The sequence below is a fragment of the Pseudophryne corroboree genome, chromosome 3, assembly GCF_028390025.1.
Source record: "Pseudophryne corroboree isolate aPseCor3 chromosome 3, aPseCor3.hap2, whole genome shotgun sequence".
NCBI classification, from domain to species: domain Eukaryota; kingdom Metazoa; phylum Chordata; class Amphibia; order Anura; family Myobatrachidae; genus Pseudophryne; species Pseudophryne corroboree.
In genome coordinates, this window is record NC_086446.1 from 211,961,053 (window position 1) to 211,979,099 (window position 18,047).

At 38.7% G+C, this 18,047-nt stretch overlaps 1 protein-coding gene across 1 annotated transcript; it reads left to right on the forward strand.

The window, feature by feature from the left end:
- Positions 1-1,282: 1,282 nt before the first annotated feature.
- On the forward strand, positions 1,283-17,737 carry LOC135055127 (steroidogenic acute regulatory protein, mitochondrial-like). The gene is made up of 7 exons (XM_063958807.1): positions 1,283-1,373; positions 3,030-3,152; positions 4,988-5,127; positions 5,488-5,646; positions 8,339-8,523; positions 12,189-12,282; positions 13,306-17,737. The coding sequence occupies exons 1-7, from the start codon at positions 1,310-1,312 to the stop codon at positions 13,405-13,407; spliced, it is 867 nt and encodes a 288-aa protein (XP_063814877.1). The 5' UTR covers positions 1,283-1,309; the 3' UTR covers positions 13,408-17,737.
- The last annotated feature ends 310 nt before the right edge of the window (positions 17,738-18,047 follow it).

An 18,047-nucleotide genomic window follows, 5' to 3' on the forward strand; every position in this document is an offset into this window, starting at 1 on the left:
TGTAGCCGCTCTGCGATCCTTTCGTTCGCACTTCTACTAAGCTAAAATACACTCCCAGAGGAGGCGGCTTAGCGTTTGCACGACGGCTAAAAACTGCTAGCGAGTGAACAACTCGGAATGACCTCCCAAAACCGGTGTATAACACAAAGCAGTATCTAGATTCTCATTGTAGCCCACACATAGCAAGTTTTTTTTCCCTTGTTTTGCTACAGCTATACTTCGAGGTGAATCTGTACAGTATGTGCCTGCAGAACTTATTGCTACATAGGAATTCAATTTTCACACCAGTGGCCCTCATTCAGCATGGATCGCTAAATTGCAAAAACGCAGATCAGACGATTATCACCAGACTGTGCATGCACTGTGAACGCATTGCGTGTGCGTGAAGGCCGCATTACGATTGCCATGCATTTGCAGGCTCAGTGATATGCGATCACAATTTGATTGACAAGAAGCGACCATCTGTGGAAGGCAACATTGTATTTGTGGGGAGTGGTTGGGAAAATACAGGTGTATCGTGCCATTTTCAGGGAATATATCGGACGTCAGCTGCAAATAAAAACATGGAGCCAGTGCGATTGCATCTGCATTATTCTGCGTAGGTATGGGTCAACCGCAACTGACAATGGAACTCAGTTTCTGTGTATGCAGTTCTGCAAATGGATATGCAGAGTTGCGATCGCTCGGTGAGCATCTATTGTCAGTTCAGGGTGGCTCATCACGTTCAATTTTTAGCAGTAGCAGTTTCGAGACATTCGCAATTTCAGTCTCAGTAGCGATCCACGCTGAATCCGCCCCGGATTGCAGTATTAGCCATGAGTAACATGGAAATTAGCTGCATGTTATTGGTGAGTGTAAAACTAAATTTACATAGGGGAAACTACTGACATGGTACCTTTGATCGCTACATTTTATTCATGATTTTAGTTTTAATGAAAAATTTAAACTGCATTTTAAATCTTCCCACATCATCTTCCTCTAAGAGGATATTTAGGTGAAGACATTTGGATCACTCATTCAAGGTCTCCAGGAAGTAACCCATGTAAATCTCTGCTCTTGCATGCAGATGTGTACAGTAAAGATGAAGCATGTTTGGCTTGTGAACTAGCAACTGATTAGTTTTCTCTCTGCGCTTCTCCCCTCCCTTTGGGCTTTCTCCGTCCTTGGACTCTCTCCATTCGCTTTTCCAATCTGGAAGCTTGCTGACTATCATCAGGTGCTGTCCTTCAGGATAACTATAAAGATAGGGACACTGCAGTGTGCACAGCCTCTCCAGCAAAGAAGGCCGGACTGCACATCCCATAAAACTATGCTTCCTGCAACACTCAAACTGTGCTGTGGCATCTCCCACCAGCATCTCCGGAAACTGACGGGTACAGTAAAATCGTCTCTCTTTGCAGAAACATGACATTTATTTACATTTTAGATTATTTTTGTTTTTGTACTCTCTGTGCTTACAGATATCTCGGCCTAGCACTCCTACAAGACAGAAATAGTGCTAATAATATTATTGTCATTTCTTAGAATGTGATAATACCTGGTGTTAAATATTTTTGTTTAGGTATTACCTAGAAATATATGACATTATTTTGTATTTATTTATATTTGTAGAATGATGATACTGCTAAAGTTATATAGGCTGGTATATAGATATACTATTATATAGATAGACTGTCAGCCTGCAGTAAGAAATGCCAGTTATATGTAGAGAGTTGAAGAAAGAATAATTAGTAAATCACATTTCAGTAATAATTTCATACAAAGTGAGGTTAAGCATTATGTATATTACCAGAAGCAGGAGAGCCACGTGTACCAGCATGTCCAGAAGCTGGCATGAAATGCAGGTACTTGTAGTTCTCCATGAGTAGCTTAAGCATTATTGCAATGTTTCTTAGCTACAGTTTGGAATGCATATCAATGTTACTTACCAGGAAACTCAGTTGCTCACTATAAAATATATGCTGCCTGCTATTGAACGAGCTGCCACATGAAGACTATACAGCTATGAGTTGTTTGTACGTGCTGTACTTAATCTCTTTCTAGATCCTAGAGTGTGAAGGGATGGTTATCTAATTAAACTGTACAAAATTATCAGAACTCATATCGACATATTTAAACTCACCAGTATTAATAACTAAGGGATAAATATATCAAAGTTTTTATAAAGGACCAGTGGAAAAGTTGTTCATAGCAACTAATCAGCTTCTAGCTATCATTTATCTTGTATATTCTTTAAAACGCTAGGTAGAATCTTATTGGTTGATATGGTCAACATCCCCACTTGTCCTTTTTAGAATAATTCATACTTCCCCACTAATCACCATATAGTGCTTAAAGGGCTACTCACAAAAATAAACATGTACATGCATTATTAACAACACTTTCTTGAGAACAGAATCGTCATGGTAACAGGAAAACCGTTTTCCCCATTTACTTTAATGTTACACTGAGGGCGAGTATAGTAATTTCAGACTTTTGTGGTTTTCTAGTTGGACAAAAATGGTGTCCCCTCTGTAACCCTGACCTTTTGCGGTAATAAGGCAAATAAATTATGATGGAATAAATTAACCTTATGAAGTCCAATCACCCTGGTCAGTACCATGGACAGGGACAGGTTAATTATTTCATAGTTGACAAGTCAATATAAATTAACTTTATTTTATGATTTTTTTTTTTTTACAGATTTTAGCCATCTTTTTAAAGAAATTATAACTTTTTGCAATTTTTTTTACCTTTCCATTTGTCCCTCATTTGCTGCCAGCCTGTCACCTCAATGATCTAGCAATAACAAGGAACATATTATTATTATTATTAGTTTTTATATTTTGAGGAAAATTGTAACACTTTAGGGTGGAGAATGAAAAAAAAATCAAAAAGGTTTTTAGATAAAAATTACATTTTTTTTCTATAAGTACTAACACAGCATGTTGAATTTTGTTGACTTCAATATTTTTCACATAATACTCTTAAACATAGAACTTGTTTTCTTTTTACTCAATGCTTTTCAATGAAATATCATTTATTTGTAGGTCTACAACGTCCTGCTGTTGATGCGTTTGGAAAAGAGATGTCAAACTTTATTTTAAAAAAGGCTCACAGTTATTTGCCAAACTTTCCACATACCCTGCAGAGAATCATATGTATGAAATTAGGTAAGTCACTCCAAACAGCATTAAATGACTGGTCTTAATGATTGCGTTTTAAATGTAGGACTTGTATACGTCTTAAATTTTAAGACTTTTAGAACCTATTAACCAAAATGATTTTTTTTCTGTTGAGTAAAACTGAATACCATGATGCTTAAGTTGCAGCAGCGGTAGGCAACAAGACATACTGTACTTCATGAACCTCCTTTGCCTCACAGAAATGTTCATGTTTCTTCAGCAGAACTTGTCCTTAAGTGTTCTGCCTAGGATTCCCATCACCATATCTGTTCCTTCTCGAATTCTGCTATTGTTCTTTTCTTAGAATTCTTCTATATTTTATGTCATACCTAATAGCAGAATGCAGCACAGAGGGAATAAGTCCTTCCTGAAATATGGCAATACACTGCATATCTCCAGAGGCATAGAGAGCTTTGGCAGGCCCAAGTACCTTTCGGGGGGGGGGGGCATGCTCCCTTATACAAATATGTGGGGGGAAAAAATCACAAAGGCACCGAGTGCAACATCCTCTCTGTGCCCACCTGTGTGCTGGCTGGGGAAAGAAGCTGCTGTTGAGAGGTAGGAGGTAGGAGGGTGGCGACAGAGCAGACCCCCACTGGGCTCCTTCATCAGGCTTGGGCCCGGGTAATTAATACCTGTTCCCTCGCCCCTCAGTGGCAGTACATATCTTTTGACATAACCCATTCCAGGAGAGACACAATGCTCTGCTTCTGTACTTCCCTCTTAATTTATGATTGCCATCACCTGTGTTGAAAAACTTGAAACACCGCTCTTATTTCCATCACCTGTGTTTAAACATCTTTCTTATCAAGTATCTACTGTAGTTCATAAATTAAGACAGAACTCCAGGATCAGTGCATTTTATCCTACCTGGAATGGGTCATGTTGGGAGGTATGACTAATAGATATTATTCCATAATGTCCTCTACTAATTATAGCTTTTTTGTAAGAAAGGCATCAAATCCATTTTTATATTCTGTTAATGAACTTGTCATCACCACCTTATATGTTTACACTGCCTTGTTACCCTTATAGTAAAGAACCATTCTGTTTATTTTGGATTGCCCCATATCCTATATAAGAATCTTAGTACAAAATGTTTGTTAAACATTTCTTTGTATTAACTTTTGATATATTAATATTATATTAATATTAAGTCATAAATTCTCTCCAAAAGTAAACAAACATAGGGGCCCATTTATCAAGCCTTGGAGAGCGATATATTGCACGGTGATAAAGTACCAGCCACTCAGCTCCTAACTGCCATGTTAAAGGCTGCGTTTGAAAAATGACAGGAGCTGATTGGTTGGTACTTTATCACCATACAATGTATCACTTTCCAAGGCTTTATAAATATGGGTGCTAGTTTTTTAACCTAACTTTACAGTTTTACCCATTTTATTGCAGTTATCAATGAGGTTACCACTGCTTAACTCTCCCAAAATCTCTGTGTCCTTTGTACAGTGCCCAAAACCATATATAACAAGTGCTATTAGATTTGCAGCCATTGCCTAGCATATTGAGGGGCAGATTTATTAAGCCTGGTGAAGTGATAAAGTCGAAGGTGATAACGCTCCAGCCAGTCAGCTCCTGTCATTTTTCAAACCCAGCCTGTAACATAGGAGCTGATTGGCTGGTGCTTTATCACCTTCCAGTTTATCACTTCACCAGGCTTAATAAATCTACCCCTGAGTCCATAGTGCCTTTCCATCTCGGTGTTCCCCCAAACGTATTACATTTAATATGCAAGAGGCATAATTATTACTGCAGGCTAGACGACTGCCATACAGCAAATCTATCTACATTTCCCTGTGTTTTTATAGGAATTAGTACAGTTCCTGACCTTACAGAGACTGCAATGCTTTCCAGTAGAGAGCTGTTTTATGTCACTCAAGCTGAGGACACATTTCATATAGCACTGGCAATGCTCCAACAGGAGGGCTGGCAACCTGAAACACACCAGGTAAGTGTACAGCAAATGAACACCTTTTTGATGCCTTAAACCCTTATAATACTATGTTTACTGTACATAACTGTAGTATAATGTACTTGGATAAAATAGGGATAATTGATAACAATGAAGATGGTCTTCCACAAACTGTATATTATAATATTATAATTGATGCCACATATAAGGCTACACAGGGCACAAAATCCCGATGCAATATGAGCTACTGAAATTAGAAATGTTCTTTTATGGCAGGTTTTGGCTTACAAATAATGTAAGATGATTGGTTATTATAATATCTACCCAGTAATGTCATGTCACTAGACTGTCCACAGACAAGCAGACTATTAATACAAAGATCCTTATTTTCTGCAGAAGAATGGTGACTGGATTCTTAGCAAAACATTCCCAAAGATAGGAAAAGTATTTCGTGCTGAAGCCATAATAGACTCACCACCGGAACACATCTACACTCAGCTCTTTGAAAAACTGGAACAAATGGATCAATGGAACCCGAGCATCAGTAAAGTGCAGGTAATAAGGTAATAATTCCTCTGCTTTGCCACCAGGGGGAGGATATATGCAATTCTGAATTCTAAAGCCTGTGTATCTGTGGATTCATAAGCCAGTTGCAGTAAAAAGATCTGCAGATCACTTTTCACCTAGACAGAATGGAGGCAGCCATTTTTTTAGGGGTCAACATAACTTCATGAAAATACAGACTACAACTTCACTATGTACTACTGACATCAGTAAAAGTTCTTTTTCACAAAAAGGTCAGACCTGCAATGGTTCTTTATGTGTACAGATCACTACTTCACAGAGTATATAAAGACACTTAACCACTTCACCTTCCATGAAACTGCCCCTGAGCAATCAACCAGCTCTTAGTGGAATCAGTGGAATGTACCTTTAAATTCCAACATACTAATATTTTGGGAGAAGTTTTTCTTTTTTTTTTTTTCATTCAAATATATATTTTTCTCATATAATACTGCTCAGCTCAGCTAGTTTTCTGAAGTTATTAATAACAGTGGGAAATTTTGTGGTCTGCCTATATTATATTCGTACAGCATGATGACACTTTGGTTCACATTTCTGCCTTGCAGCTCTGGTTCCATGGGTTTGAATTTGAGCAGGGTCCGATCTGTTTGGAGTGTGTATGAACTCCCAGTGCTTGCAATTACCTCGTAATTGCTGGTTCTGGTAAAGAGATACTATATACTACTAATCCATGTGCCCTGCAGTTTACACATGTAAAAAAATTAATTACACCACAGTGATGAAATCACAAGTGAATGAACCACGTGAAACACACAAGAGTAATTAAAAATGCTAAGTTTCAAGCTTTCAATGGAGTCTGCTTTCCAAGTAATCCAAGGTTTGTAGCAGGCATATAATATCCTTTTAGAAGGGAACCTGAAACAATAAATGTGCTGCCCCCACACAAGCTTGGAGGGATGAGCACAGATAATAATAATAGCGTTTCGGACCACGCCTGGTCCTTTATCAGAAGTGTCACTTCTGATGAAGGACCCGGCGTGGTCCGAAACGCGTTAAGAGTGTGGTATTGTCACATTCTTTTTTGGACATTCATGGACACTGATTACGATCCCTGGATACAGCTGCAGATTCCGGACCTGCTCTGACTGCCACCACGCTGAACTTCAGTGGGACTCTGTGGTATATATGAAGCGTTGCTGTGTCTGCCATCTTAAGGATGCTGATATGCCATTTTTATTGTTTGTCTTGTAAGTGCAACTTGTATTAAAACTATGCGTCTTTTAAAAGACTGCTGCACTATTATTATTATTATTATTATTATTATCTGTGCTCATCCCTCCATGTGCAAGCTTGTGTGGGGGCAGCACATTTATTGTTTCAGGTTCCCTTCTAAAAGGATACTGTATGCCTGCTACAAACCTTGGACTACTTGGAAAGCAGACTCCATTGAAAGCTTTAAGCTTAGTATTTTTAATCATTCTTGTGTGTTTTACGTGGTTCATTCACTTGTGATTTCATCACTGTGGTGTAATTAATTTTTTTACATGTGTAAACTGGAGGGTGCATGGATTAGTATATAGTATCTCTTTACCAATATTTGTTTTAGGAGTTGGATGAACTCCTATTCTATATACCACCATCCAGCTGCATATCTTGTTTTTAACTGCGCACATCTTTAACAAACGAATTCTTTTAATTGCTGGTTCTCCCACTCTTCAGAAACATACAGTACAGTACTGGTTGGTTAATTGACTAGTGACAAAAATGGACCCTGGTGCTTGTTTGTGGGATAGGGAATTTAAAATGTAAGTTCCAATTGGGCAGAAGCTAAATTATACAATATTTTTATTACATGAGCACATTTATAATTCTGTTATCCTGCAAAAGTACAACCGTAAGGAACAAAATGCATCCAAGTAAAAGTATAGCGTGACATCCCACTTTGGCACATGGCCTATTCAAGCCTTCCTGCAGTAGTAGTTTGAGTGCCCACAAAGTCCAGGTGCCCACAAAGCATGAAGCCCTCCAGTAAATACACCCTATATACTCTTTTAGCTATTGTAAATACTCTAAACTCACAAAACAATATTGATGATAAGAACAGATTTCCTCCGCAAAGAGTGCCCTCAATCTACCCTAATCCCCTTTATTTATGCAAACATTTCCATGCCCACCCATGCTGCTATACTCATACCTCCCAACATGACCCTCTCCAGGAGAGACAGAATGCTCTGCTCCTGCACTTCCCTTTTAATCTATGCTTGCCATCATCTGTGGTGAAACATCTTTCTTATCCATTAACCTGTTCAACACAGGTGCTGGCAATCATACATTAAGAGGGAAGTCCAGAACCAGAGCATTGTGTCCCTCCTGAAGAGGGTCATGTTGGGAGGTATGTATGTATACTGGCCAGCAAACTCATGTTGTTCACCATGAAAAAAGATGCAATTTCAGGTATATTTTAAAAAAAGAGCATTTTTGCAGGGTCTGTACTTTTGTGTGTCATAAATAACCCTTACTGAGGCAATACAGTAATGCATTGCTTCCTAAGCAATTCATAGGCTGCATGAGCTGATTCAGCCCACAATAGGACTGTTTCCTCTCTGCTTAGAACACCTGTGCATTTCAACTGTTCATTGAATATTTGATCACTGCAATGGATTCAAGGATTTGCATGGGCTTATAAGTGTAAATAACCCCCTGAACATTCTATTTCCTACAGATCCTTCAGAGAATTGGCAGAAATACTCTACTGACTAGAGAAGTGACTGCACAGATTCCTGTAAATATAGTGAGCCAGAGAGACTTTGTCAGTGTACGACATTGCTGCAGGAAAGGATCATCTCTATATCTTATTGGAACCGCGACCCATTCTCAGTTAATGCCCCCACAAAAAGGAGTAATAAGGTACATACCTTTCTTCAAGACTGCTGATATATGAGATTCCCAAGACTTGCTGAGTTATGAGTTATGTGCCATTTTCCCAGGGATATCTCTAATGCCATACCTCCTAATATGACCCTCTCCAGGAGGGACACAATGCTCTGCTTCTGGACTTCTCTCTTACTGTATGATTGCCAGCACCTGTGTTGAACAGGTTAAAGGATAAGAAAGGTGTTTCACCACAGGTGATGGCAATCATAAATTAAGAGGGAAGTCCAGGAGCAGAGCATTCTGTCCCTCCTGGAGAGAGTCATGTTGGGAGGTATATAATGCACATGCACAGGTCTTTGAGACTATGGGGCACACCCCATTTCCCTGATTAGACAGTCATTGGCATAGAAGTAAGTAAAAGCAATGGGTGCAGTGTGTACATCGTGGACACCCCTGGAGCCGGTGTGCACGGATTATAGATAGGCACATGCAAGTAAACTTATAATACTGGTACCTCGGCAAGAGTCAATAAAGAAATTACTTAATGCATACTTGTCAACATTCTGGCTGGGGGCATAGCAGGGGGTGTTGTGCAATGTGGGAAGGGGCGTGGTCGGGGAAAGTGATGAAGATTAGGGAAACGAACAAGGGGTCTAATTCAGACCTGATCGCTCGCTAGGGGTTTTTTTTGCACTGCTGCGAGCAGATAGTCGCCACCCATAGGGTAGTGTATTTTTGCTTTGCAAGTGTGCGAACGCATGTGCAGCCGAGTGGTACAAAAAAGTTTTGTACAGTTTCTGAGTTGCCCAGGACTTACTCAGCCGCTGTGATCACTTCAGCCTGTCCAGGTCCGTAATTGACGTCAGAAACCCGGCCTGCAAACGCTTGGACATGCTTGCGTTTTTCCAAACACTCCCAGAAAACGGTCAGATGACACCCACAAATGCCTTCTTTCTGTCAATCTCCTTGCGATCGGCTGTGCAAATGGATTCTTCGTACAATCCATAGCCCAGCAACGATCCGCTTGCACCTGTATGACGTGCCTGCGCATTGCGGTGCATACGCATGCGCAGTTCTGACCTGATCGCAGCGCAGTGAAAAATCCTAGCGTGCGATCAGGTCTGAATGACCCCTTAGGTGTGTGACTGCACGAGCAGATAATCGTGACCCACCACCGCTAAAAAATGGCGAGATCACCAGCATTGTAAGACAGGGGTGGGGCCACCTTGATGCAAAAGTGCGATTCACGTCATCTGACCAAAACCATGTGCACTGCAGGTGTGGCAGATATAACATGTGCAGAGAGAGTTAGATTTGTGTGGGTTATATTGTTTCTGTGCAGTGTAAATACTGACTGCTTTATTTTTACACTGCAATTTAGATTTCAGTTTGAACACAGCCCCACCCAAATCTAACTCTCTCTGCACATGTTATATCTGCCCCACCTGCACTACACAGGATTTTGCCCATTAGAGTAAAACATGTTGTTTTGCAATCAACCTTGAATTAAGCCCTGTGTGCGTACTGTACTGAGAAAGCCCCTTGTAATACATTGCAATTTTTGGGGATACTTTAGATACTGGCTTGGCTACTTTATGATCATTGATAAGTACAACAGCAACAGTAGGCTAAAGAAAGCTGATGGAACAAAATTCTAAAATGGATCATCATAACAAATATTACTAAATGTGTTTTAGACCAAAAAAATGTAATACAGATAATTAACAGTTGCGGTTAGATTATAGTGTTGCTTTAAATAAAATACAATTTGAGAACCTGATGAATCTGGTGATTTAATGCATTTTAAAAGCCACTTACTAAGTTACTATTGAGTTGATTTGGAGACAGCCAACGACAAACTGTCACCAAGTTAACATGCAAAAACCTAAATGGGAACAGCTGCTGTCTAGAGCTTCTTGTACAACTCAGTACATGAACGTCAAGAATACATCAGCTGTTCCCGTGTCTACTGAGTCCGTAAATTAGAGCTCATATGTGAGTTGAAATTGTGAAGACTGGAGGTGGTTTATGGTTTTGTGCTGCATTGGTTTTACAAAGAATTACTTATTTAATTCCTACGGTATATTATTATTATTATTATCATCACTATTATTATTATTATTTTTATTATTATTATAGATAATGTTTGATCCCATGGCCATTTTCTATGGAAAAATAAATGAAAATCCCAGAAGAATATACTTTCCCCATGGTACCATTACATGTTTGAGCATGTCTACATTCAGAGGATGTTGACATGATGCCTGTCGATAGTTTGTACCATGTTGACATTGTGGTGCAGAAATTATGAATTTCAACATGGTTAATGTCGATCTTCTGATGGGATACCCATCTGTGCTAAAGAGACTACAAACAAGTGTACTGTTAAATAAGTGTTTAAAGGACAGAAACTGGTGTTGTTTGTCTTATTTATTACTTCCTTTGACGAGCATTGTCTGGAGATGGGGCCCCATAATGCTTGCTTCCCTATGTGTGACATGTTATGCTATACACACGCACACGCAATATACTGATATCATACTGATGAAAATTGTCAGTTTGGTCAATATGACACATTGGGCTAAATTCAGTTGGGCACTAGGTTGAGCAAGGTAAAAATTCTTGTAAACCTCGCACCCAATTTTGGATTCCAAAGGGTATGCGTGCTTCCGATACCTATGCTGTCCAGTTTATCCACGGCATCCACCGGGGAAGAGGCTGCTGAGATTTTACGGGGAATGCTGGGAGGCTCAATGGCTGTTGGGAGATGTAGTTCTCTTAGCTGCTGCCTCTGGGAGGGATGACACTTCACGGAGGGGTCACACATACACTCACATACACTCATGCACACACTCACATACACTCATGCACACACTCACAGACAGACACTAACACACATCCATTATACATCCATTATGCTGCAGAGGACTGGGTTCCAACGCTGGAGGAGAAGGTTTTTTTTTTTTTCCTGTGCCAATTGAATTCCCCCCATTATTTCTATTGTGAATTGTTACTGGTAATATGTATGTGTTTGCTTTGTCTACTGTGATACAGTATTTTAGTACAGGTTGAGTATCCCTTATCCAAAATGCTTGGGACCAGAGGTATTTTGGATATCGGATTTTTCCGTATTTTGGAATAATTGCATACCATAATGAGATATCATGGTGATAGGACCTAAATCTGAGCACAGAATGCATTTTTGTTACATATACACCTTATACACATAGCCGGAAGGTAATTTTAGCCAATATTTTTTGTAACTTTGTGCACTGAACAAAGTGTGTGTACATTCACACAATTCATTTATGTTTCATATACACCTTATACACACAGCCTAAAGGTCATTTAATACAATAGTTTTAATAACTTTGTGTATTAAACAAAGTTTGTGTACATTGAGCCATCAAAAAACAAAGGTTTCACTATCTCACTCTCACTCAAAAAAGTCCGTATTTCGGAATATTCCGTATTTCGAAATATTTGGATATGGGATACTCAACCTGTATTATATTATTTATTTATCTGGATGTAATGATTTTGCTATTGGTACCCCTCTCAGTCCCAACTCTCAGAAAATCATATAGGAATAATGGGAGTTGGTTCAGACACTAAAATCTGTTGTTCTGGAAAATTGTCAAATTGTTTTAAAGTTTGTAGACAATGAAGTAAACTAACATGTTACAATCTCTCTGCAGAGCTGAATCTGGTCTCACTTGTATTGTTCTGAGCCCCCTTGATGGTGATAATACAAAAACCAAATTCACCTGGCTTCTGAGCTTGGATTTCAAGGTGAGTTTATTATTTTCAAGCTTTTATGTATCTCTTAAAGGTCTAATAATTCTACAATAACTTCATATGGCGGAAGAACTAGGAATGCAGAACTGGGTATGCAATTGTTCCCAATTTTTAGCCATTTCTAATTCCAAGGAGCAGTGTCTCTAATTTGCTTAAAGTTTATGTACCCTATGTAACCATCTCCATGAATTAACATTTCCTGATTACATGTTTACTATTTGTTTGAGAGAAGCTTATTTTTCTCCTTCCTTTAGTTCGAGAATTTCCTGCCTAATTACATTGTAGTATGCAGATTAGAGAGAGTACAAATTCAGCAGTTGTCCATCAGTGCAAAAAATAATATTGGGTTTGGTGGAGAATATGGGCTCCATTCCACATCCCCTAATTTCTACAAAAGTAGGTGCAAGCTACCATTTTCACGTACTTTGTCAGAGCCATTCATTATAAATGTAATGTAGAAGATATCACAGCTACCTCCTGGTTACCTTTCAGTCCTAAAATGGCCACGGTCCCCATACACTATGAGGAACTAAAATCATCACGCTCGGAAATACTACAGTTTCAAAGTTTGACTCCGGGAACCTTTGCCCATCTTCAGTGGCATTTGTTCCTGCACCCTGCTTCCTCCTAATGGAAGGAGGCTCCGGGTTGCAAAGAAGGCCGGATCCCTCCACCCCTGTTTAGCTCCTTCAGCCAGAAGTCGTGCACCCAGGTTCCTAAGTGCACAGTAGTGAAAAAGGCATAATTTGGCAAATACAGCACACTGACAAGGTTCACATCATGATACAAGCCAACTAGTAGCATCTACAGTAGGTGATCCAAGTAGAATTGCTTGCATCCTGTAAGTCTCATATAAGTCATAGCTTTACATGCAATTAACTTTACTCAAAAAAAGTCACATTACATATTAATTTTAGTTGTTTTTTTTTTAAATGTTACTTTTTTCACTATCATTTCATAAAGTACACAGTAAAGAGAAACTGCTTAATATTCATGTCTTACTTTTTATATTACTAGGGCTGGATACCCCAGTCTGTAACAGACCAAGCTCTGGCACAGTCACAAGATGACTTTATCACACACCTGAGAAGACACCTATCTTCTGCAGAGAAGATCTGATCTACCGAAGCCAGACTCATTTTCTGCCTGTTTTCATTACTGAGGGTGTGTGTGTGTGTGTGTGTGTGTGTGTGTGTGTGTGTGTGTGTGTGTGTGTGTGTGTGTGTGTGTATACACATATATATGTATTATATATATATTTATATGTTTGTAACTGCTTTCATTACATGCAATCTATCTGTTTGTTGTACAATACTATGTATGAAGTAAGACTAAAAATGATGGTGCTATCAGAATTATAACACACACTGGTAGGGTTACCTCCTCATCCCCTTAATTCTGGACACATTAATTACACAGGTTCTGTGGCTGGCTGACTTCAAGACTCCATTTCACCTGGTTTTAATCAGCCACAAAACCTGTGTAATTAATATGTGTCCAGAATTAAAGGGATGAGGTGGTAACCCTACACACTGGGCCTGATTCCGATGTGGTTGGAGTTGCTATCACTGCAGCTTACATAGAAGCAGCAGCGATAGCTCTAATATGGTAATGCAGTAGGAGGCGTCAAGACTTCTGCTACATTATTGATGCAAACTGCATCCAAGGATGCAGTATCAGATCTTCCTTGCCACCATCAGGCAGCTTGTGGGACCTATGGGGACGTGCAAGCCGACCGGTCGCAGAGGCCAGGAAACGTGCAACAACAGTGCAACAGCCTTCCGCTAAATGGTGGCGACACGCCTCCATTTCTACAAATGGAGCCCTTTGCCGCCCCCTCCCCACTCCCAAACAGCATCAGATTGTCAATCACTAACAGTCTGGTGCCATTCCTACATCATGTGTTTCAGGACTCGTTCACGCACAAACAGAACGTTTCCTGCGCATGCACAAAGTACCAAACATCGGTACTTTGTACATTAGGGCCTACCTCCAACCACATCTGAATCAGGAACACTGTGGGGGATACTTATCAAGGAAGGAGAGAGAGTAAGTTCCAACCAATAAGCTCCTAACTGATATTTTTTCAAACAAATCCTGTAACATGGCAGAAGCTGATTGGTTAGTACTTTATCTCTCCCCAGTTTACCTCTCTCAAAGCTGTGATAAATACACCCGACTGTTTATAGCAGACCACATGGCAATATGGTTGTAGACAGGAAAAAAATCAGGTACTGTATTTAAAACTAGACACATGGAACATACTTTCTGCACAGCGAAATCACAATTAGTTTAGCTGCACGCATGTAACTATGAAGATTATGTTGTATTACAACTAAATGAAATGCAACCATGTAGTATGTGTATTACTATTTAATAGGCGTTCGATATGACTAAACTACAATAGCAATACATTTGTAGCAAGCACAGCTTTAGCCAAAACAAAATACAGGTTGGGTCTCCCATATCCAAAATGTTTGGGACCAGAAGTATGTTTCAGTATTTTTTAATATTTAAATACCATAATGATGAGTTATCTTGGGTTTGGGACCTACTGTAAGGTTAAATATACACACAGCCTGAAGATAATTTTATACAATATTTTATACAATGTTTTTACTCATTTTGTGCATGAAATAACGTTTGTGTACATTGAACCATCAGTATGCAAAAGTTTCACTCTCAGCAGTGCTAGAAAAAAAATCTGTATTTCCTAATATTCCATATTTTGTAATTTTGGATGTGGGGGACTGAATCTGTATACCTTATTTATTTTAAATAATATACTGTGCAGTCTGTGGGAACTCTGACATGTACACTGCAGAAAGGAATGTAGTGAGGAAATACATGATCTACATGTTATCTAGATTCACCAACATTGCAAGTTTTCTGTACCTCTTCTAAGGTGCGATAATGAATATATCATATTGACTAAAGAGGAAGGTGCTAATTCAAAGCTGGGGCAAATAATAATAAAAAAATATGGAGTAACTTGCACCTTGGCAGTACCATGTTGCAATAGCTCACTAGCCCTATTGTCCTGTATTCATAAATAAGCTCATTTAGACAAGCACTTTATTAGAATTACATCAAGTTTTCCACATTCATTGTGGAGCACTGACTTCAGAGAATCTCTCAGAAGAAACTTTAGGCATAGCATGGCATTTATCTGTCTCCATGGTGACAAGTGTGTTCTGCCAACACAACAGAGGTTAGGAACACAACATGGTCAAACACACAGCAAGATATGCTTTTTTTTAATTTATTTTTTATTCTCTAAGAGTTTGCTTGGTGATAATGCTCTACTTGAAATATATTCAGCATTACCTGAACAATACCTACAGTATGCATTGTTTCTCTGCTTCCAATAGGTTATAGCTTGCTGATTTCATTAATCAGACACATGTGATGTTTCAGGGGGTCATCAATCTTCCAACAGAACAAATCATGACCATTCGAAATAATGGTGGAAGAGTTAATAAATCAAGTTCTGAAGGGTGTCATTTAGAAATAAGCATGAAAATCTAATGGTTACACAACTTTGAAGAATTGCATTGTTCATCAATAGATTTTACAAGTGAGCTTGATTTTTAAACCTTATCATTTCCAGATCCCTCAGTTTACAGAGAACAATTATGACAAACTCAATGTCTTTTTTTTTAAGAGGTCTCGTAGTGGATGGATTGTCATAGAAGGAGATAATAATAATAATAATAATAATAATAATAAATTGCAAATATTCACAGACTTGCACTCTTGACACGCACAAGAGACTGCAGACCCTAACCATATATAGGTTTCTTCCAAGCCAATCAGCCAATCACATACAGGTAATCATCTATACATTTGTCGAGAGGGAGTACAGCAGGTTATGGCACAGCTGATATTTTCTAACAGATAAAATATAGATCTTTACTGAAGAGCAAGATGGTGCAAACAGAAAAAAATGATTGTCTATTGGAAGAGCTGTGATTTACAGGGTTAGTCAGTGAGAGCTTCAAAGATTGCTTTTTCACATTTGTCTGTCTTAATGTTTTATCCTTTAAGATTGCTTATAACAACAGAGTAATATGTAAATAGGCAAATAGATTTATTATTGGGTTTAGAATTTGTGCTGCTCTAAGGAATGTTAAAATGAAATTTTGGGCACACTGCAAGTTTATATTACACCGACCAGCATAATGGATTAGCTTTCACAAATATGACAGCCTAGAAATGACTATCTATAAAACAAGCACATCTCTGTACACCCATTCAAACCCGAACATAGACATACTGTAGCTTGTCACAGGATTGAGGCCTTCAGAATTCAATATATAAACTTGTGTATTATTAGACATAAAGCACTAACTACTGTAAATTTTAATGGATACTAAAAAGTCACGTTGCATCTCTGTGGAATGTATAAAAGCACTCAGCTTGCACCCTCAAGCCTTTATATAATCACAGGAAACCTGATTTCTTATATCCTTATAATTCCCCGTAAGGCATACATTATCCTATATTTAGTGTTCGGATATTTTAATAGTCCTGATTAATAGAATTCCTGAATTATCAAAGTCTAGGTTAGACATTCTGAATTGCACATCTCTGTAAAGGATTTTATTTATGCATTTTGTAAACAAATTAAATACCTTTGCTTTAATAAAGATGCCTTGTAGACTTGTACAGCTTGATATAAATAAATATACGTTTCATATATTGAATGTGTTGGTAGCATTTTAAATATATTTAGCTTTATTTGTACATACTGCTGTGAATGCTTTATAATTATTTCCAGAAAATACATTGTTAGTTTGTTGAATTTAAGCCTCTATGAAAGTGCTGAGTTTCTATAAATAATAATGCCCATCCATGCAGCTTTTACACTGAGTTATAGCTAGAACTATCTGAATAGTGCGCTTACAACAATGCTCTATTTAATTGTTCACATACAGTAACAAGATAATACAGACCTCTTACTGTATGTCTAGTGATTTAACAATGCAGACCACAAAATCTCTGGTGACTTCACAACACAGACCCATTACCTCTAGGGGCTTAGGAGTCGATTTATCACCATGCGTATCTAGGGATGCGGATTTGCTGTGATAGTATCAGCTGAATCCGCAATGGGATAATTAAATACACTGCACATCATTGGGATAATTAAATACACTTCACATCTGTATCAATTATAGCATGTAGGAGCTTGTGAGAAAGCCAGGCATCTCACCAGCCCATTCTACTACTACCTAAGGAGTCCAGTGCCAAAACTATAATTTTCATCACTTGGATGCTTGTGTTGGTACTGTCAGCCCAAAAAGTACCAGTAACTGCAAAATATATCCACTATACTGTACCATATGCCATCTTGAATGGAGTGTAAGTGGGTAGGACATGCACATAATACCTTTGTAAGATGTCCTACTTAGTAAATATGTATACATAATAAAAAATAATAAAATGTCATAGTTAGTGTTTTTTTTTTATTATTCTATTAAACTGGCTATCATCAAAAGAGGACTTAGAACCAATCATTAAAAATAAAATTAGGCAGGCGGAGGGAGGTCATTACTGTTGTGCCTATGAGCACCCTCACCCTTAAATCCACCCCTGGTGTTCCCTGGTAGTCCCCCTTCTGAACTCTGCTCTGTAGTCCCTGCAGTTACCTCCTGTCCGCAACTACCGGTGACCTTGATTTTGTGGATTTGTGCTGCGCTGTTGTCTTCCTCAGGCTCCGTTGGCAGATCCCAGGTGAGGCAGTGGATGCTGGTAAC

Coding starts and splice junctions, on each gene's coding strand:
- LOC135055127 (XM_063958807.1), top strand. CDS start 1,310: ATGCTTCCTGCAACACTCAAACTGTGCTGTGGCATCTCCCACCAGCAT. Junction 3,153..4,987: donor AATCATATGTATGAAATTAG/GTAAGTCACTCC, acceptor GTGTTTTTATAG/GAATTAGTACAGTTCCTGAC. Junction 8,524..12,188: donor CCACAAAAAGGAGTAATAAG/GTACATACCTTT, acceptor ATCTCTCTGCAG/AGCTGAATCTGGTCTCACTT.